Consider the following 22,484-nt stretch of genomic DNA (forward strand, 5'->3'; position numbering starts at 1 on the left):
TATAAGGGCACTAATCCCATTTCTTAGGGCTCTACCCTCATGACCTAATTATCTCCCAAAGCCCCTTCTCCAAATCGTATCACATTGGGAATCAGGGCTTCAGCATATGAATTTTGGGAGCATAAACATATAGCCCTGTTTCATGAAAGGTCATACATGCAAAGTGACCCCCAAATGTAGAAGGAGCTGAGAAAACAAAAAATAAGGCAGACAAATTCAGTTTGATTGTAGAGGGTGATTTATTGGGGAACTTACAGGCTGAAGCATGGTCTTGGGCAGCACCAGGACAGATAGATTCTGCATGTTATCCCCCCACACCCAGGGCTAGTATACTATAGGAAAAGGTGTACCTGCCCTAGGAACATGAAGGACAGTTAAAGTTGAGCTTCCAGGAAATATAAGAATGTTATATACAACGCAACATAGTAAGATCCCATCTCTAAAAAAATAAATTTAAAAAAAAAATAACTTAACTTATTGGCCAATGAGCACCTGAAAGGTCAACTACCCCAAAATGAAAACTATTGCTTTTGCTGTATCCAGTCAAATGTAACAGGGCCTGATGAGCTCTGAGGTTCTCTTTAGCTTTACCGTTCTATGATTCGGTAACCATATAAAATGGCTCCATTTATTTTATTTAATAATTTGGGGTTTATATTTCACATCTAACTCATCTGCGAGGACCCCTTTAGATATGGTCTCATGCAAAAGAAAATGTCCTCAGGAAATGTATAAGGTATATAATTGCAAACTGTTTAGAAAGCAGAAACAAAGTATATATGAAATGTGTGGCAATGTTAAAATGCACAGAATACAGGGATAGAGAATTAAGAAATTTACCCAAATAAGTTTGCCACTGGAACATGACATTTCCAATCGGTAGAGAAAAGATGAATTTCTGATAAATGATATTGACACATCTAGCTACCTATTTGGGACAAAAGGTGGATGCAAATGCATTTTTTTGAAATTCTATATAGGTCAAAGACTAAAATGTAAAAAATAAATCACAAAGTATTAGAAGAAAATACAAGTGATTTTAAAAAAATGTAATCTTGGATTAAGAAGGTATGTTTGCTTAAACAAGATACCAAAAGCCAGAATTCATAAAGAAAAAGACAGATTATTAACTACATATAAACTAAAAACACTATGGGCAAAAGTAATAAAACCAAAAGATAAAAGACCAAATATAAATATATATTTGCATCATGTTTGACAAAGGTCTAATTCATATAACATATATCAGGGATAATTTAATATGTATTTACTATATAAAGACAGGGCTAATTTATTGATTATATAAAGAGTTCTTCCAAATAAAAAGGAAAAATCCAAAAAAAAAAAAAAGTGGACAAAGGATACATATAGGCAGCACTCTGATAAAGAAATACAAATGACTCACAAATATAAACAATTGCACTCATTTCAAATAATGGAAGTTAAAACAATGAGGTAACATTTTTAACCTATGAGCTTGGCCAAAATACAAAGTTGAATGATGTACAACTTCTTTGGAAGGTAGTTTCGCAGCAACTCTCAAAATCTAAAACTGCCTTTTGACCCATCAATTCTACTGCTGGGGGTTTCTCTTATAGATGAACTCATACATATATAAAGAATAGATATTTAAAGGATGTTCATTTCAGCATTTTAAATAACAAAGAAAGGAGTCTAAAAATAATCTAAACCTTTATCAAAAGGAGGTGGTTAAGTAAATAATGGTATAGCCATGAAATGGAATACAATGAAGCCAATACAAAGAATGAGGGAGATAGTGCTGATTTGGAAGGATATCTACAGCACATAGATGGAAAAAAGTACAGACAATGAATATATTGTGCTCTTATTTCTTCACAACACTGGATTTCTTAAAGGGTAAGCAAGTGGCTAGCACACTGAACGGACAGGACTTAAGGGTGTGATCATCAACTTTATTTTGGTCTCCACTGTCCCTTTAAGTCTGCCGCTCAGTGGGCTGTTTCTGTTCTGTCCCTGGGGTTTTCTGCTGACTTATAGGTAATAAAAGTTTGACAGTCACTTTAGGTCAAACCTAATCTCAGTTTGCAGGCAGTCCCAGATATTAATCAAAATTCCCAGCTTGACCGAATGTCAGATCTGATTCCCTCCCCAGCCAGGCCTAGTGCGGGTGCCACTTGCAGCTGTCTTTATTTTCTCTTTCCTTGCCTTATACTTCCACCCCTCATTTTCCATCTTGCTGTTATGATTTCTGACCCAGCTTTAGTCGAAGCAAGAGGAGAGAGAGGAGTGGGAATAGGAGTAGGATATTTTTCACCTAACTGATACGATCCGAGAGGGCTTCATGCCTCCAGGGCCTGGTGATGTTTTAGGCTGCCCTTTTTCCCTCGTAGGAGTATTTGTGGGTTCCCCAAAATCACCCTTTCCCCAGTGCACACTGAAAGTCATCAGCTGCAGTGCACTTTCCTCCAGCCACTGCTCTCTGCAGCCCCTCCAACAGCAGACTTTCTCTGTTGGGGTCCCACTGTACTGTCCTTCCGTGGGTGGGATTTAAGATGGATCCAGGCCATTTTTATTTCCCACGTGGCTCATGTCTGGTATGTGAGAATTGGCACGCCAGAGGCTCACAGCCTGAGAGAAGGCTGGTGGGCTAACGTGTGGTGAGAGAACAGAGAGACAGAGAGGGCCATAGAGGAGCCAGTTACATAAAGGGAGACTGGGGGAGCAGGCAGGGGCAAGCACTCAAGACGTACAATGCCTTGAGAATCTGAGCCTTCGAGTCTGGAGCGCAATTCCATTCTAACAAGCTCATGGAGGATTCTCAGCAAACATTTGTTGAGGCTTTTGTTTTCATTTTTCACATAGCTCCTGTACTGAGAACTGTATAGTCCAGTTGGGGACACAGACATACACACCAATACATGATGATACAGCGTGAAGATGTGAAAAGAAATGAATGCACCAGAGGAAAGGACTCAGCTAGTCCCAGCTGGAGGAGAAGTGGAAAGGGCTGCAGAGACGGTGTCGTTTAGAGGTACCCGGTGAAGAGTAGCACTGGTAGGATCAACTGAGATGTAAGCGCTGTCTGGTTAAATGGCCAAGAATAAGCAGGCCAGAGGTGGTGTGAGCCCAGAGAGAGGTGAGAGCAGGAAGGAGACAGGTCCTGGATGGGGGACCTGGAGCTGGAGGCTGATACAGGGAGGCAGAGCCAAAGCATCACCTCCTTCCCTTCTTGAGGACTGGGTCCCTTTAAGGTGGGACTAGATGAAAAGGATCCTTCCCTGGCTGTCTCCATAGCAGCTGTTTTCTGACAGGTAAGAGTGGACATTGCTCAAATCTGGGCTTGGTTGCCAAGAAGTTTCACAAGGCAGATTTGCCAGGGGAAGTCCCCGGGATCTCCTGGATTTCTTCTTGCTTCCTTCCCAAAGGACAGGCTGTCGAAACCTCAGGGCATAAAAGGCCCAGAGCGTGTGCACCCTGGGGAAAGCTGGCCAGGGATATGGGAGCAACCATCATGGACCAGAAGTCTCTCTGGGCAGGTGGGTACGGGGCTAATTCAGCGTGTATGTTGCTGAAGAGGGAAGGGGTAATGCAGACCCGTGGAAGAAGTGCTCTTGCTCCTTTCCTGGGACTTCAGTCTCTCCCATCCAAGTACTAACTGGGCCCAACCCTGCTTAGCGGACTTCATTGTCTCTATTCACCTCATTATCAAAAACTATCAAGCTGATGCAACTGTCCTAGGGGAACCATCTGGTCTTTCCTGAACGGGCAAGAAAGCAGCAGTGGCCAGAGTTCTTTGCGTTGTCAGGACGTTCCCAGCTTGCACAGAGGCGTCTCTTACCCGCATTAGAATGGAGCTCAAGTCAGGAGGGAGACCAGGCTTTCTCAGTCTCTCGAAGTACCAGCATCGTATTGGGAGTCACATCTTTTGTGGTCTGTGCTTTGGGTACATTTTAGAACTTTTGGGGAGCCCACATTTCTCATCTGCAGAATGGCTTATTGGATTAAATGTTTTCTAAACTCCCCCTTTCAACTCTAATGTTCCTGATCCCAAACTCTGGCTTTCGGGGTGGCTGGGAATTTGGATGAGGGAGGGAATGAGACCAAATGCACAGGGCTATGGGTGAACAAGCGAGGTTTGCCAGGAGGCGAGGGGGGACGTCTGATGGAGGAAAGAAGCCATTTCGTTGTGTCTGTCCGTACCTCTTTCGCCCTATCTTATGCCCTCGAGCCACAAGTGGCCCACTTGACAAGAGCCTTTTAAGTTGCCTGTTGAAGTTCTCAGCCCTGGGCCCTCAGGAGGGTAGCCTGTGGAGACCCAGAACTTTGGAGAAAGGCCTGGAGGCTGACCTGACAGTACATGTGGCAACCAGAACTTCTCTGACCACTCAGTGAGTGTGTGGAGGACCAGATTCCTGCCCACCCTGCCTTCTGCCCAAAAACATGTGAATCAGCCAGAGAGAACACCCGAGCCCTGCTTCCCAGCCCTGAGCTCTGCAGGGGAGGCCCCAGCCCCACAGCTGCATCATCCAAAGCTCTCTCTCCTGTTTAACTGCCCTTTCCTCCATTCTCAGACCCCCAAGGGCTCTAGTGAGGACAATGTCCCCAGGCTGGGGGGATCACAGTTCAAGGAGTTTTGTCCACGGGGTGAAATTTCTGGGACCCACGGTCTTTCCTTCCCTTTAGAGGATGGAGTAAGGATAGAATAATCTCACCAGTCCTCCTAGAGGAGGTGTCCTGTGGGGACCTCAAACATGGAGGCTTAGAATGCTACCAGAGCCAGATCGTGCTTCTCAATTCACTGTGTCTTGTTTTAAGAGTTAGTTGCTCATAAATATGGCAACCATTCATTTCAATTTGCCCAGGACAGGTCTGGTCCAAGCTATTGTTACAGGGAAAGTATTAATAATGCTCCTTTTCATTCTGAAAAGGGTCGCATTGGACAATAAACTATATGGTCACCCTACCTATATTCAACTCCAGACTAGACCATGAGCTCCTTGAGTGCAGGGACATCATTAGTTTCCTTTTGGTTTCCTCAGTATCTTGGACAATACTTGGCACAGAGCAGGTGATTTAATAAAACCATTGCATAAATGAATGAGAAGATGAATTCTCAGTGTGGAAAACATTTTTGCCTAGGGCTATAGGGACCCCAAGGCATTCAAGGGCTGGGAACCTCAAGGCCCTGTAAAGGGACTACAGCAGCTATGTTCTGGGGTGGACAGCCCAGAAGAAGTGTGGCTTCATCTTGTACGTAGGAACACCCGCACACTCGCTGCCATCGTCTGGGACAGAGGAACCAGGCGTGGCACAACAGGTTTCTCTTTCCACCCATTTGTTACAGGTTTAGCAGTCTTGCTGATTCTCCAGGAAGGTAAGCAATCAATGTGCCTCTACTGCCTGGATCTCCAGGCTGGGTCCTTGCCTTTCTGATGTTCGGTTTCTGTCTCTCTTACGTGTGTATGCTCTTAATTACTCTCTCAGTTTCTGTCACTGACAGTTATGACCCTGAGATATACAAAAACTGTATATCTCTTTGTGCATCCCTTGTTCTAGTTGTCTTTTTGAGCCTCTCTCCCCCTCATTCCCAACCTCAGTGTGTGTGCGAATGTATACACACACATACAGAACATTTGTATCTTCTGTTTCTCTACCGATCTCTGTCATCCATCCATCCACACCCATTGAATCTCAGTGCTCTGTGGGTGTATCACGTGTTCATGGTGTTTGTGTCTCAATGGATTTCTTAACTGAGGTCTGAGTACTCAAGAGTCAGCACTAGGAGCCCAGGCTGAATGACCCTCAGAGGCTCTGGCTGAATGAGCAGAGAATGCAATGCCTGTCTTGGGGAGAAACTTGTGGCTTTGGGGGCTCTAAGGCAACAGTGCAAGGGTCTCATTGGCTCTCTTCATCCCACTCCAGGATCTGCCTACAAACTGGTTTGCTACTTTACCAACTGGTCCCAGGACCGGCAGGAACCAGGAAAGTTCACCCCTGAGAATATTGACCCCTTCCTGTGCTCTCACCTCATCTACTCATTTGCCAGCATCAGTAACAACAAGGTCGTCATCAAAGACAAGAATGGTGCGATGCTCTACCAGACCATCGACAGTCTCAAAGCCAAGTCAGTAGGACAGGGGTGGAAGCACCCTGGTGGGCTTGGGGGAGGGAAGTTAGTCTGAACCGGGCCTAAGACCTACTGTCTCATTCATTCGTTCAATCATATGTACTTCTTTGGTATAATTCTGATCCTAACTGTTCTTCTCACCAGTGCCTCGTCCCTTCACTGAACTTAACCTCTAAGCAGCCAGGCCCTGCTTGTCCGTATTCCTCACATCAAGAATTCTACCCTTTAGGCAAAGGTTTCCCTGGCAGCCAGAAAAGAAATAATCAGCTTATTCTTCTACTCCAGGAATCCCAAACTGAAAGTTCTCTTGTCCATTGGAGGGTACCTGTTCGGTTCCGAAGGGTAAGACCACATCTCCAGTTTTTGTTACGTAATTTCCGATCATTGCCACTTTTCCTCCTCCTGAGAAGAGATGTAAGTGCTGAACTAGACGTTGAGAGGCCTTTCCTTGGCCAGGTGGCAAAACTGATCTGAGTTTGTCACAAGTAGAAGCACAGCACTAGGTTTTCTGATGTCTTTGAGGGAAGCCTTCAGGAGTTTAACACAAGCCCAGACACTTAAGACCTGCAAGAAACTGAGCCATGAGCAATATTCAATAAACTCTAATTATTTACGTGAATACTTTTCACTGTATGGATTATGGGGAGATGATTTTGGTTCAGAAGTACAATTCTTTTTAATCACTTGAGGGTTTGACTTTGAACCATGAGGTGGGTTGTGTGGGTTATTTCTACTTAAAAACACAGCTTGGCCTGCAGCAGTCAGTGGACTGCAGTGTCCTCGGCCATGGCTGTGCAGGCAGATGGCCTGAGAACAGGAACAGCAGCGTACACAATCTTCTCTGCTCAGAAACAAAATAGCTATTGATACAAAGCACACATTGTAACTTGTATTTTCTGTTCACACTAGAATGATATCCTGTTTACATCAAGAGCTAAATAAATGCAAATATGTAAGGATGAAAGCCATATTTTTCAGTCTTTAACTACAGTTAATCTAATTTTGAATCTCTTCTGGTTTAAAGTGCTAACATTTTTAAAAGTTCAGAGATCTTAAACTAAAAGCCAGCAGAGTCTTTCGGTTTTCACAAAAGTCTGATAGTACACGTTACTCATGCAGCTTGTCAGTCAGTACTCAGTTACAGCTGGGGTAGCCGTAGAAAAGAAGTAGGTGCAAAAGACCTGTGCAGATTTCTACAGTAGATCAGGCTACCTAACTTATTTGGTTCTATGTTAAGCTCATTGTGAACAATTATGAATGGGTTTCCATGGTAACTATCCTTCGAATTCTCAAATTCTCTGTCCTTCCTAACACTTGCTTAAGTTTTCATTCAAATAAAAATGTCTTCATTCATTCATTCTCACATGCATGCACTCATTCATTCAATTCAATAATTTATTGAGTGCCCATCGTGTACCAGTGTAGAGGTTAAAAGTAGGGCTTTGGAGATAGACACATTTGGTTTGGATTTCCCTTTAGACATATGCAAGCTGTGTGACTTTAGGGAAGTCATCTAACAAGTCTCAGGGTTTTTTTAACTATATAATGAGAATAATAATAGAATCTGCCTCAGGGTGATGTTGTAAGAACAGATTGTGTATGCAAACTGCTTAGCACGAAGTGCTGATGTGCAATAAAGCCTCAATGGTTGCAATAATCATTGTTATATTATTATTGTTATTATTAGTACGCCAGGCTTGGTGCCAGGTGCTGTGTAGAATACCGAAATATGTTCAACACACAGAGTTGCTTCTAAGGAGCAAATTAGTACATTTCCTAAAATTGGAGGCATCTGCCCAGAGGCTCAGGCGCGATGGCTCTCTCATTATTGTAAGCACTTTGAAATGCAAGAGAAAAGCTAGAGATCTGTTTCTACCATGGTTTTCTGATATTGGGCTAGTTTCTTGCTACCTGCTACACTGTGTAGCTAAGATACATACAGGAACCAAAATCTCAATTTAACACATTCACTGCCACCAAAAAAAAAAAAAAAAAGAGAAAGAAAGAAAGAAAGAAATTTTTTCCCTAGGGCCACGGTGTTTTATTATGAAAATAGAATAAAAACTTCAAAAACAAAATGATCCTAAAATATGCATCAATAAAAAGGTAGTATAAAAACTTGAAAATTAGTAATGTAAAAAGTAAGGTGAAAAACAGTTCGTAACTCATGTGGCAGTTCATGTGTTAATACCGACTGAAACAAAATTAATTCAAGACTCTAAGTATGCCTGGGAGTGGGAGGTAGGAAGTGACACAACTCAAAGGATACGTTCCCAGGAAAATACTAATACCTCATCTACAGCTTCAAATTTTAAATGCTATTGGTGCCTCCATATGAGCGGCTGAGAATCAACTTCATGGCTTGAGAATTCTAGTTCAGATGAAAGCCCTTGAGAAGCTGCTCTTTTCCAATAATGCTTTTCACCGGAAGCCCTAGGGGTGGGAAGACGGGGTGCCGATTTGCGACTAGGTAGCTTGTTTGGGGAACATGAAGTTGCTGAAGTCTAGCCCTGTTTTTATGGTGCTTTCCTAAGTGTGATCACTTTGAGGCACATGAAGCAGTATTAGCATTTTCAATCCCATTTAGAGGTGGCCAGACTGGAACCCAGAGAGCTGGTAATGACAAAGTGACCACCAGAAAGGACTCTGACCTGGGGCTTGAACCCAGATCTCTCAGGATCACTAAGCCCACCACACTGCAAACTGTTTTCCCAAGGTTGTAAAGTGTTAAAGAAATCCAAAGCTGGACAATATTTAAAGCAGTAAAAGCAGATTTTATTCAGGAACTATTTCAATAGGGGAAAAGACCCCTCAGTATAGTACTGGGTTCAATTCTGAATACGGCAAAAGCTAGTGGGAATATACAGCCAGTAAGCAGATTGGGGAATGGGGGGATGGAAAGTTACTAGGAGGAAACATTAGGGCCGGGGGATTCTTGCCAAGCTGACTCAACAGGATTCTTGCTAAAGGCTGGCCAGAGTGGTCAGATATCACCTGGGGGTCGGGGGGAGTGAGGAATTTTGTAAGACACTGAAGGTGATCAGATACCAAGTGTGGGGGATTCTCGCTAAACTGATACCTGGAGTCTTATGAAAACTGGACTTTGCAAAAATGTGCCCAGAAACCTAAGGTCGAGGTCTAATTGAGAAGGGGGCTCAGAAGAGCCCATCTAAAGTTTGGTCAAGGCAAGAGTCTATGTCAAAGGTGGCTCCATCACCCTATGGGAAGTCTGCAAAGAATCCAATCTTCTTTTACCTGACCTGATCAATTTTCTGGCCCAACAATCCTTCTTCCCATCTGTTTCAAAAGGGGCAGGGGTTGGGATATTAATAGACAGTGAGTGAATATTGGGGAGGGGAAGATTACTTCAAGATTTCTGTGAAAAATGCGTTATGGGTATTGCTTGTTCTTTCCAAAAAACACTTTTAAATTGCTTCTCCCCAGGTTCCACCCTATGGTTGATTCTTCAACATCACGCTTGGAATTTATTAACTCTGTACTCGTGTTTCTGAGGAACCATAACTTTGATGGCCTGGATATAAGCTGGATCTACCCAGATCAGAAAGATAACACCCATTTTACTACACTGATCCATGTAAGCCAGACAACATGGTATACCCAGTGCCTTTACCATGCAGAATCCATGACCACACAGAACAGAAAAGGAAGAGATTGGGTCTGCTTGGAAGACACAGCCCCTGCCCTTCAGAAGCCCCCACTGATGGGGGAACAGCCCCTGTTCCTAGCTTAGGGAAGGAACAACATCAAGCAGTGGAGTCCCACAATGAACACCACCAGAATAAAGCAACATCCATACAAAAGAGTACGGGGCCATAAAATTTCCTGAGCACTGAGATCGTCTCGTAGATCAGATCGATCAGAAAATCTATCAGGTGGAAATCCAGATAGTTCTTTCCTGAATACAGTGAGGCTGGGGTCCTCCTGCCTAATGTGAAGTCTTCCTGAGCAGATACAGGCATGAAGCATGCCCATGTGGAAGGGGGAGGAAAGGGTTGATATCTACCATCTAATGTGGTTCTAGAAACTTCATGGATTTCAGACAAGAAGCTTAGCACTGTACTCTGGGAAGGGGAATCTGACACCTTGTTTCCTTGTTTTTCATAGGAGTTAGCAGAAGCCTTTCAGAAGGACTTCGTAAAATCCACCAAAGAAAGGCTTCTCTTGACTGCAGGCGTCTCTGCAGGGAGGCAGATGATTGATAAGAGCTATCAGGTCATGAAACTGGCAAAGTGAGTACTTCAGAGCACGTCCTCCATCCCTCTGCCTCCAGCCTGGTCCATGCAAATGATACAAGGCAGTATGTCTGAGGGATGAAGTGTGGTGAGAGGGAGGAAAGGCCACTGTCATATCCCTGCATCATTCAGCCAGGAACAACTTCTTCAAGGATGTTTAATCCTCCTAACAGCATTCAAAGCCCAGAACAATTACTGACAATTGTTTCTACCACTGTTTATCATAGAATCTCTTCCTTTGCTTTTGGCACTTTAGAGAACTGGATTTCATCAACCTCCTGTCCTTTGATTTCCATGGCTCTTGGGAAAAGCCCCTTGTCACTGGCCACAACAGTCCTCTGAGAAAGGGGCAGTTGGACAGAAGGTCAAGCTCTTACTACAATGTGGTGAGTGGTGCAGGGGACCACAGGGCCCCGGCTGGGGGAGGGGCGGGGGAAAGTCCAGCACCACTGGAGTTACTTCTGTCTTGCGCTAAGGAGGAGCTATGTGCCCAAGAGGGACTTGAGTAGCCCCGGGAGCGAGTGAGTACAGGAGAAATGCTTTGACCAGACATCAATAAAGTGTCACCTGGAAAATATCAGAAGACCTGGCAGTTGACATGCCTTAAGCTCTGTCCCTGGACCAGGGTGTCCCCATCCAAGTCCTCTGAATTGTCCATCTTCCATACATTTCCTGGCACCCACACAGGTGTACAGAACTTGTACCATCTTGTGTCCATCCATATTCCCTATTTAAATTGATCTTCAGAACTACCCCATGAGGTTGGCTGGTAGGAAGCATCATTCCCACTTCACCGAAGATGAAACAAGCTCAGCAGAGGCGACAACTGCTCAAGGCCATGTAACGTGAAATTCCCGAAAGGTCGTGGGAAATGGAAAGTCCAAGAAAAAAATGTTGTTGCTATTGTTCTGGTACATGTGTCTGGGTGTGTATTCCTAATATTTTGCGAGAAAAAAGTATTGTCTGAGTTGCTTGTTTCCAGGCCTTCACATTTGAAGTTACAAAACTGGTTAGCTCAAAGCTAGATCTCCTAATTTCTAGTTTGGGGTTTTCTAGGACTCCACATGGCTAAGTTATTCAGCTGCCCTCATGCCTTTGCACTGTAGGATTTCTGTAAGGATGAGGAGACATATTCTCATCTTCTTTAACCCCCTATTGTGTTCTGGAAGGCAGGAAGGTCAAAGCTAGCCTCTTACCTCCCAACCTGTCCCCTTGGGTCCAAGGCCATTGGGAGGCCTCACAGACTAGGAGTCTGACAGCCACCTTCATCAGTAAGCACAATTAGCCACAGTGTAGACAAATTCCATAAGCAATTGACTCAAAGGAGAAAGAAAGGTGATAACTTTGATTTCATGTTTTCTAGGTCCCTTGCCTGATTACTTTTGTGATCCATTGTCCAGTTTCTTTCACAACTTAGAAAAAGCTGAATGAGTCTCTTACTGCTGAAGAGCACTAAGTGCATAGAACAAACACTTGGGTCCCGGTAGGACTGTCCACACTCAGATACAGAAAAGAAATCAAGTCACCTCTGTGCAGTTTGGGATGGAGGCTAAAAAAGGCCAGACACATTTCTTTCCCCGTACCCTGGGGCTCAGTCTATCTTCCCTTTCTAGGAATATGCTGTGGGGTACTGGATACATAAAGGAATGCCCCCAGAGAAGGTGGTCATGGGCATCCCCATGTATGGACGTTCCTTCACACTGGCCTCTGCAGAATCTGCTGTGGGGGCCCCTGCCTCTGGTCCTGGAGCTGCTGGCCCCATCACGGAGTCTCCAGGCTTCCTGGCCTATTATGAGGTACCTGGAACTTCCCTGTGCCCTCAGCTGCCTGCCATGCCTGGGCAGGGGTTTCAGCGTCAATCTCACAATAGCAGAGCATGTCATGTGTTGGGAAGGTGGAAGCACAGAGTACTAGCGGAACTCCTAACTGGGGCGGGGGTCAGAGAATGCTTCCTGGAGGAAGTGAGATAGGCTCAACTCTGAAGAGGAGATGGAGCTAGCCAGGAATGGGGATGGGTAGCAGAGGGAATGGGAGATCGAAAAAGGGAGAGTGCCCCAGCTTCCTGACCTGAGCAACTAAGTGGATGGCAATACCATCTACAGAGATAGGGAAGACAGAGGGGGAGCGGAGCGGGCACCGGTCCTGCTCATGAGATTAGTTTTGGGCTTTCTGAGTATGAGGAGCCTGTGGGACATACAGATACCAAGCAAGACGTTGAATATATGGGTTTGGATCACAGGAGGCCAGTCTGCACTAGAGAGGTAGATTTGAAAATTTCAGCACAAAGATGGTATTTGAAGCCAAAGTGTATAGTGAGAAGTGAATAGGGCCCAAGACAAACCCAAGGACCTTCTGCACCTGAGGGGTGTGCAGAGGAACAGCAGCTCATTAAGGAAACTGATAAGGAACGACAAGAGGGGTAAAAGGAGCCCATACAATTCTGTGCCAAAGGGAAAGAAGAGTTTTGAAAAAGAGGGAGTGGTCAAATGTGTCATATTCTGCCCAGAAGTTTGATAGATCACAGCGCTGACAATTAAAGTTGTTCAGCTGATGAAACCATCATTTCTGTCTGCCCCTCCACCCAGGGACTTTTTTTAAAAAAGCATAGGGGAAACTAGAAACCTGAAAATAATTCAACCAATAGAAACTCTTGGGACACCCTCACATTCCAGATACTGGGTACTGTGAGAGCTAGAAATAAGTGATTCTCCATCCTTGCCTCAAAGGGCTTATTGCCAACGCAGAAAGGATGTAGAATACAAATATAACTAATTAAATGAGAGTTTAAAAACAAGACAACTATAATATTTCATGAAATCACAGCAGTATTGCAAAGCAAGATGTGATTAAGTGACCAATGAGTGGTATAGAGGGACATGAGATCAGAGATGGGTGACTGGGGAAGGATCCATGGAAAAAGAAAGATTTGTGCTGGGCTTTGAAGGATGGATAGGCATTTGATCAGCTCAAGAAAAGAATATCATCCTATATCCCGGCCTCCCTTTGGAGTCCTAGCCTGACCTCTCATTGTGGGTGTGAGCATGCCCTGAGCTCATTCTGGGTGACTTGGTACCCACCGAGGTAGCTGATCAGTGTAATGCTCAATTTTCCCCTCACCTCACACACAGGAATGATTGACACACCGTCAATTCAGTTAGCAAGAAGAAAGGGGTACAGTTCATTATGGGAGTCCTCATTGAATCTTAGAGTGCCTGACATATTGGAGAGGGGAGAGAAGCTGACCCATCCTTGGGTAGTTCTAGGTCAATAGTAAGGGACAAGAAAGATCATTGCTCAGAACCTGCTGGTAGGATTTTAATATGAACCTCTGGATATGCACTTTCCCATCTCATGGAAAGTTTAATTTGATTGTTCAGTTTGTCTCCCTAGGTCATTATAACTTTCACAAGTTGATATTTACTTAAATGTTAAACTTTTATTTTCTGGCTTCTTTGAAGTAAGCATGAGTGTAGATCATCCAAAAAGAGTAAATAATCCAAAATGAATTTTCTATGTGATATTGAAATGCATTTTTTCACTGAACATTTGTCCTTTTTAGCAGCTCTTACTTATGCTAACAGAAAGAGAAAGTAGCTGATGATAGAAGGGGGCATCCCAGGACAGGACACATTGGGAATGGGAGGCACAGAGGGGGAGTAATAGGATTGAAGCGGGGATAAGCTACAAGCTGGGGGAAGATGGTGATGGTCATACTTCATGTTTGTAGAGCACTTTCCTGTTTTCAAAAGAATTTTAACACATATTATTTGATTCTAACAACAATACTGTGAGATAGGGATGTAGGAGGCATTATTATAGTTATTTCCATTTTACAAATGAAGAAATGAGAAGCTTTATTGGCCAGTGCTGGTATGAGATCGGAACTCAAGTCTTTTCTGAATTCTAGCTGCTGGCAGCTCCTTCTGAGGAAGCCTTGGCATGAGCAGTTTCCGGTTATTAATCTTGGGCCACCCATTCTGTACAATGTACTGGGTCATTTCTCTCATTGTCTGATCCTTGGGATAAAGGTTCTATTTCCCCCAATCCCCTAATGGCTCACCTGTCCTGTCTACTCATTAGGTTTCAAGAAGAGCCCATCACTGACCCTCTTGCCCCCCTTTCCCCCACCAGATCTGCCAGTTCCTGAAACAAGCCAAGGTCACAAGGCTCCAGGACCAGCAGGTTCCCTATGCAGTCAAGGGGAACCAGTGGGTTGGCTACGAGGACGTGGAGAGTGTGGAGGCCAAGGTAGGTAGGCAAGAAGCTCTGGGACAAGGGGATACTTCTTTGGGTGGGGACTGGGGGTTATGTAGTAAAATACTCTATGTTGAAAGAGAGAAGTTCCTGGAGTCCCATCTCTAGGATGGGATCAGTGGCTCTGTAGCCCAAGTCTAGTAGTGACTCTAAGCCCCACCTGTGAGCACCTGTGGCACAGGCAGGAGAGGTGGAAATGATACAAGAAACAATTGAGAATAATGAAGTGAGGAGTGGAAAGAAGGGAGGACCGAGAAGAAGGGAGAGGGAATAAAGGAGACATTGGTGCCTGTATAGGTTATCCACCTTGTCAATTATCTCAGGACAAACCCTTCAGTCCTTCTCATGGATTACCTATCTAGGAGGCACCAGATTTCTAAGCCTACCAGTTCTTAGACCTTGGTAAGACATCCGTGTGCCTTTGAGGATTAGGGCAGGAAGCAGGCATAAGTGTAATTTACAACCCAGGCCACTTGTCTTGCTGAGGGTTTTTTAGTTTCTTCCCTTATCCTGGAGAGTCTTCACAGCCTCCAAGAATGCTGGATTTCAAATGTGGCAACTCCATGAGCTAGAATGAGAGGTAGCTAATGGTGGGTAGCCCTCTCTCTCCCTGAGCAACCTTTCCCTCAGGGAGTCTCCATAAAACCAGTAAGTCTGCTGCTGTATTCTAAGCTCAAATCCTCAACTGAACTTGGTCATCGGCATGTAAGATCCTCTTCTAATCCCTGTGTGTCCCTCTGTGTCTCCCACAGGCCAAGTTCCTAAAGAATTTAAATCTGGGGGGGGCCATGATCTGGTCTATTGACATGGATGACTTCACTGGCAAATCCTGCAGCCAGGGCCCCTACCCCCTTGTCCAAGCTGTCAAGAGAAACCTTGGCTCCCTATGAAGGTATCAGAGTCCGAGGCTGGGGCTGGGAGTGGGCAGAGAGCTGGGCACAGCAGGACACAGGAGACTGGGGAAATCACCTTTACATATTTGAACTGATCCTTTCTCATGATCCTTTGGATGTTCTGTCATGTTTTCTTGGCTGGTTCTTCCCTTTTGGTAGGCCACCCATAGACTTTCAAAATAGTAATAATATTAATAAATTTTAGCTACCATTTATTGAACACAGTATGAGCTAAGGGCTTTCTTTACATGTATAGTGGGGATAAATATTAACTCCAGCACAATTCTTGGTTGCAAAAACATCAGCCTGTTTTAATTTTCTAAATCACAATAAATCTGATTCTATGTCCTCAAGCCACTAGACTGATAAGAAATCCAATCTCAGCGATTACCTAATGCTCTCCCATTAAGCTTACCTACAGTCAATCTTACTTAGTCTAGACATCTGGGAGATCCCAAGGTCATTAGAGATATGCTCTTGCTCAAGCCTCCCTGTTACCTTGAAGGCCAGAGGATTTGCTGCTGCTCCATCCCTGGACCCCAAGGTCCCTAGGTACAATGTAAATCCTCATGTGCAGGTGAAGGCTGTTGCTGACCAACCAGCCATGCTGCAGTCCATGGGTTCTAGAGCAGGCGATGGAGGAGCAGAGGACTGGGGCTCATTGCAGACAGACAGCTGAAGAGGACTGTCTGTGTTATCCTGGAGAAGAGGCCAGAACTGTTTGAAAATACCTGGCTAGATGATTGGGTAGCAACCCTCCAGCTCTGAGCATCCATGGTTAGTAGCTTGATTCAGGCCTCAGTTTACTGAGTTGGGCTTTGAAATAGTCTTCCTTTTGTTTCCAGGCTTAACTTACCATGGAACAGGCAAGGTGACCTTGCTGCCTGGAGTCTGCTCCCTCTCTGGGAATTCTTGTGTGGGATTCTTGTGCCAGGCTGGCCTCCAGAATGCTCTCTTCCAAGCCTTCCCTGACTTTCTCTCAGACCTTGCACTGGACCTGGCTTTGTTTTCCTGCAGCTGTTGACATATTGCCCTGAAGCACAATAAAAAAAACTCTCATTTTTCTCCAGTAAATGTGTCCTCATTTGTACAGTCGTTGAGCCTGTGATATCAGGCTGCCCTTCTCCTACTATTTGTGGTGTCCAGAGGTAGGGTACAAATGGAGGCCTGCGAGACATATGTTTAAATATTAAAAAGAGCTAACATACTGTGGAAATATAACTTATGCTCCAACATTAACCAATATGACTTCACCACAACCTAGAAGATCAGAGTCGGAGAATTTAGAATTCTCAGACTACTTGGAATTCCACACCAAAATGTAGCAGCACATGCCCTCAGCTCCCAGCCCACAGACAATCCTCTTCTCTCCCCGCCTTCAGCTCTGTCTTGCAGAGCAGGGCCTCATGGTCATGCTTGTGGACATCTCAGGCTTTGCATTCAAGCTTCATCTACATCCTACCCTCATCCCCAACACACACACACAAACACACACACAGAGCCTCTGGGCTAAGCATGTGCACACCAGCATTTGTGGTCCACCCTCAATGATAACAGACCCAGAAAAAAGTCCTGTACAGGCCCTGAAAGTAGGTACAGGCTCTGTGGGCTATTTGGGTGGAAATCCCAGGTGTCTGGATCATGGTCTAGAAGAAGATGGATGTGAGCTCCAGACGGATGTGCCCCTAGCCCTGCAGTCTCCTTACCTCATGGGGAGGGGTGCAACTGGCCAGAGCAAAACTCTCCAAAGCAAGGGTCAGCAAACTATGGCCTACGGGTCAAAACCAGTCTACTGCCTGTTTTTATAAATAAAATCTTATTGGAACACAGCCATGCTCAGTTTGTTTACATATTGTCTGTGGCTGCTTTCTGTTTACAAAGGCAGTGTTGAAAGTTGCGACAGAGACAAGTATGGCTTGCGAAGCCTGAGATATTTACTATCCGGCCCCTTACAGAAAAGTTTTCCAACCCTTTTTCTAAAGTGTGGTGCCCACAGCAAGGACCTCTCTTGTGCCGATCTAAGGCTGTTTCTGGGGTCAGACACCTTGACTTTAGGATGAACTGTTTTCCTCCATTCTCCCACTTTTCTTCCAATCCTTATCTTCTGGAAAAATCATTTTTATCCTAACCTTTGAGTAACACTTTTTTCATGCATATATTTAATCCTCGCAGCTTGTGAAATAGGTTGTAATTAGCCCAGTCTTCAGATGAGCTAACTAGGGCATGGAGTATGGGCACGTATATCTGATAAGCGGCAGTGACTAGATTGAATCTCAGAACGTGGCAGCACCAGCATTTCTTGGAGAAGGGGATTAGAGGTGGCTACACGATCCAAAGGGGCAGGGGGTAGGAAGACTAGATTTGTTTCACAACTGCTTTGGATATCCCCTTATGAAAGAAGCCCCAGAAGTACACACTGAAGAAAGGAGCGGCAAGCACTGATGGATACCAGGGGCAGTTAGTCCCCAAGGTCGTCCCGAATGCCACTCCAGTGCTCAGATCTTCTACAAGATACACATTGCTTGGGGCACGTCTCTGGCTTCCTAACTCTGGGCAGTCCTTTGCTTCCCATTGTAATCAAGTTCTCAAGAAGCAGAAGAGCAGAGTAATTAAGAACACAGTCTGGAGTCGGATTTCCTGAGTTCACAGACACGGCTTTGTCATTAACCTACCAGCTGTGTGACCTGGGACGTATTATTTACCTTTTCTGTGCCCCAGTTTTCTCCTTTGTAAGATGGAGATAATAAGATTACCTACCTCTCAGACATATGATGGTTAAGTAAGTTAGTATTTGTAAAGCACTTGAGCTAGTGCCTGACACATCACGAACATCATTTGTGTTTGTTGTAACTTCTGTTAAAAGGAAACCACTTGATCCAGCAATCCAACTACTGGGCATTTACCCAAAGGAAAAAAAAGACATTCTATAAAAAAAGACACCTGCACACAATGTTTATAGCAGCACAATTCACAATTGCAAAGAAGTGGAAACAACCCAAGTGCCCATCAATACATGAGCGGATTAATAAAATGTGGTATATGTATACCATGGAGTACTACTCAGCCATAAAAAATGGGGAACTAATACGTCTTGCATTATCCTGGATGGAGCTGGAACCCATTCTTCAAAGTGAAGTATCACAAGAATGGCAAAATAAACACCACATGTACTCGCCATTAAATTGGTACTAATCGATCAACACTTATGTGCACATATGGAAGTAACATTTATTGGGTGTCAGGCAGCTGGGAGTGGGGAGGAGGGGATGGGTAAATTCACACCTAATTGATGTGGTGCACACTGTCTGGGGGATGGGCATGCTTGTAGCTGTGCTTGTAGCTCTGGTGGTGCAAAGGCAATTTATGTGACCAAAGCATTTGTATCCCTGTAATATTCTGAAATTAAAACAAAACCCCCAAATACAAAAAAAAACTTTATAAAATTTCCTATAAAAAAAACAAAAAGGAAACCTTTAGCTAAAACAAGTCTAATAGAGTTTATTTGAGCAAAGAATAATTCATGAATCAGGCGGCACTCAGAACCAGAAGAGGTTCGGAGAACTCTGCTCCGCAGTGTGGGCAATGACTACTTGTAGACAGACCACAAAGTAAAGTACAGAAATAGTTTGATTGGTTATGGCTAGGAATTCGCCTTATTTAGACATGGTCTGATCAATTGGCTATTTGTGATAGGCTGAGATCCAGCTATCTGTTACAGAAAAACATACTCCTAAGTTAGGTTTCAGATTATTTACATACAAAGTTAGGTTGCATTAGTAGGGACTCAAACTACAGAGTCAGTCTCAAGCAGCGAAATTTAATTTAACACTTCCATTATCCAGCTGTCATAACAGGCACAAGATAAAGCATGGACGGCTGCTCAACACGTTAACCTCGGCCTTGCATGGCGCCTACGAGCCCATTAAGGGTCTGTGTCTTGAGCTCTAAGCCCTGAACTCCGAGCAGCCCTCTCTCACACCTGTTGGGGGAAGAGAACCATTTGCTCTGCAAACATACGGGAGAAAATTAAGGACAGAAGGGCCTCTTGTCTGGCTGAGGTTGGGAAGGGATCCTACTCAGCCTTTTTCTTTTTCTTTTTTCCCCTCTTTTTTCCCCCCAGACATCCCCTTTGAGGAGATCTTTGAAGGCTAAGAGTCTTCATGCCAAAGAGGAACCGTATCTTAGAGTTGCACAGGGGTGGTGTGAGTGAAAGTCAGGAGACTGTGAGGAACCGGCCGGGCTCCAGAGTCAGGCTGTCTCTGCTCTGTTGCTTGTCAGTGTCAACTTAGCAGTTTACTTAGTCTGCTGTGCCTCAGTTTTCCTAATCTGAAAACAGATAATAATAACATCTGCCTCAATGGGTAATTTGGAGGATTAAATAAATCATTAATAATATGTGTGAAGCACCTGGCACATTGTATTAATAAGTGCTGAATGGACGTTAGCCATTATTATTTTTGATACTGGTCCAATTCTAGTTACTCAATGCTTTCAGTTACTGGCAGTCTCCTAGGGTTCATACAAAGGCTAAACCAAATCCACAGCCTGGGAAGGACGGGGGATTGTAGGTAATAGCCTTGGAAGTGCCATGAGCCCTACACAACCACATACTTGTACTGAAACCTTGAGGACCCATTTCTGTGTTCTTTGTGAATCCAAATTGACTTTAAATGGATCTGGGCTCAAAATTCCCAAGGTTCTGATCAGCATCTTTTGGAAAATCTTGAAAACTTTCCTGGTAAGATGTCTAATTAGGAGTTATCTAAGCATGTACTAGGAGTACAGCCAGCAGCACCACCCTGTCTTAGATGGGATTTCAGTTAGGCTGCATAGATGCCTTGGGGTCAGTGTCAAAGGGGAAAAAAGATCTGCCTTGGAGGAGAGCAGACCGTACCTTTGCTCTTCTCATTGTCTTCTGGGGCTGAGGGACCTTCAGACATGGTCTAGAAACCTACGATGTGGCATCCTGGTGGGCTTCCTGTAGGTGGCATCCCCATCTGTATGTGTAGTAAAGCTGGGGATGGAATAGAGGGAGACAGGTCCTAAAATGTGATTCTCAGAGCTTCAATCCATGGGCAGTTTTGCAGCTGTCTTTTCTTTGACATTGTTTGCTGGGACCTTGTCCTGGGCCTTGCTGCTTTTCCTTTCTGAGTCAAAGCTTAATTAGAAATGTCTCTTACAGGTGAGTTTCCTCTATTCTCTATAAACCAGACAATCTTCAAACAAACAGAAGCAACCTTAGCAAATGATGCTTTCGCATTCCAAACTTCCAAACTCACAAACCTGTAGCCACCATCCACATCATTGCTATAATAGTATCAAGGAGTTGGGGCCTGGGCAGGGGCTACCCACGCACCCAGTCTCCCCATGGATATAGCCCAGTCAAATGGTTGCCTGATGTCCCTTGTCCATACTCCGCCTAGGATCCAGCTGGTCTCCTTTGACCCATGCGTCTACTCTGACCCCTAATGACTTTGGACCCTGGGTCAGCCTCATACGTGTGCCAGACATGCCATTTTCCTAAAAGGACCTTCAGTCAACAGCCTTTAAAAGCTGTTCTCACGGTGTCTCCATTGTGTCCTTGCACTGATTACCCAAGATGGCAAACACAGACAAGAGTCAGAGAGCGAAAGGGAGCCTGTGCAGCTCCTACCCCTTCATTCCTGATCCTATCTTGCCTGCTGAAGGGAGCCAGGTGCAGGGTGGAGAGGCCCACCATGCTCCCTATAAAAAGCTGAAGAGTTTCCATTCGGACCTGGAACTCACATTTAGAACTTCCCATCAAAATAGGCAAACTGCTGATTCTCGCTGGTGAGTCTTTCCCAGGCCAGCGGAGCTGAGCTTTCAGAGCAGCTGCCTTTTCTCTTCCGTCCAGCCTCTGTCTCCTCTCCATCCTGCACTCCAAGGCCTGCGTCATCGCCTTCCTTTCTCTCTTGCAGCCTCTTCCCATAATGTGGTGGGGAAGGAAGGAAGGAAGGAGGGAAAGAAGGAAGGAAGGAAGGAAGGAAGGAAGGAAGGAAGGAAGGAAGGAAGGAAGGGCCCACTGAACACCTGAGGGCTTCATATGGGAAGGGAAGTGGATAGCTCTGGCGAACCAGGACGAGGTCATTTCCCCTGTGGAAATGCAGAAGACTTGCCCAGAGCCCCTTTCCGATGTTCTGTGATTGCACCTCATCAGGGCTAATCAACTACCAAGAGCAACTGGTAGAACAAATGAATGAGGCAGGTATTTTTCTGCATGTAGTACTCTGGGGGCAGGTGCTGGGGGTTGGGAGGGAAGGGAAAAAGGCCTTACAGAGTTAACACATCTCCCCCAGAGCTAATTTGCTTCAAGTGGGGGGATGACCAAATTGTGGCTAGGAGCCCAATAGCCCAGTGAGGGTGATGGCTGGGCCAGCACAACAGCATATCCTGGGTGTGGTCAGGTGGCTTGGAAGGGAAAACAATTTAAAAGCACTATCTGAGTTGAAAAGCAGAGTGAAGATGTTTCTGGAAAAGGTGAGTTCTAGATCTCAGTGTGAAGAGGCTGCCATGGGAAGGGGCCCTCTGCCCCAAACCTCCCCTTCTTCACCTCTAATACCTCCTCTGCCCTTCCCCACCAATCTGGCTCATTTTTAGGGTGTGTTCATTCAACACACACTGGTAGTGAATTGATTATGTGCTGGGCACGCTGTGCTGGGTAGGGGGGACTCAGCAGTGTGAGCACAGTCCCTGCCCTCCCCAAGTCCACAGTCTAGTGGGAAGACCAACAGATAATCAGTGTGGTAAGTGCTGCGTAGAGACAGGCACAAATGCCAGCGGAGCCTGGAGGCAGAGCAGGGAGGCCCAGTCCAATGTCATCTCCCTTGGAAGGTCTTCTCTGACCTCTGTTGTCTATAATAGTCTGTTCATATCCCAACTTTATCACTTGTCACTTCATATTGCACCTATGTGCTTATAGGTGTGACTTCTCCCTGATGGGCTGTGAACTCTTCG

General features: G+C 45.0%; 1 protein-coding gene across 1 annotated transcript; it reads left to right on the forward strand.

Annotated features, from left to right (window-relative positions):
• The first annotated feature begins 3,413 nt into the window (after positions 1-3,413).
• Positions 3,414-15,506, forward strand: LOC105822087 (chitinase-3-like protein 2). Its single transcript, XM_012659020.1, has 10 exons — positions 3,414-3,518; positions 5,327-5,356; positions 5,905-6,106; positions 6,395-6,451; positions 9,554-9,704; positions 10,235-10,359; positions 10,619-10,748; positions 11,976-12,158; positions 14,494-14,610; positions 15,369-15,506. Exons 1-10 carry the CDS (start codon positions 3,479-3,481, stop codon positions 15,504-15,506), a joined length of 1,173 nt encoding a protein of 390 aa, XP_012514474.1. The 5' UTR covers positions 3,414-3,478.
• The last annotated feature ends 6,978 nt before the right edge of the window (positions 15,507-22,484 follow it).

Source organism: Propithecus coquereli, unplaced genomic scaffold (assembly GCF_000956105.1).
Source record: "Propithecus coquereli isolate 6110/MARCELLA unplaced genomic scaffold, Pcoq_1.0 Scaffold595, whole genome shotgun sequence".
Lineage (NCBI taxonomy): Eukaryota > Metazoa > Chordata > Mammalia > Primates > Indriidae > Propithecus > Propithecus coquereli.

Bases quoted from the DNA above. Each gene is read 5' to 3' on its own strand.
- LOC105822087 (XM_012659020.1), top strand. From the start codon at position 3,479: ATGGGAGCAACCATCATGGACCAGAAGTCTCTCTGGGCAG. The intron at 5,357-5,904 runs GTAAGCAATCAA...ATCCCACTCCAG, and splicing joins CTTGCTGATTCTCCAGGAAG to GATCTGCCTACAAACTGGTT. The intron at 6,452-9,553 runs GTAAGACCACAT...GCTTCTCCCCAG, and splicing joins TACCTGTTCGGTTCCGAAGG to GTTCCACCCTATGGTTGATT.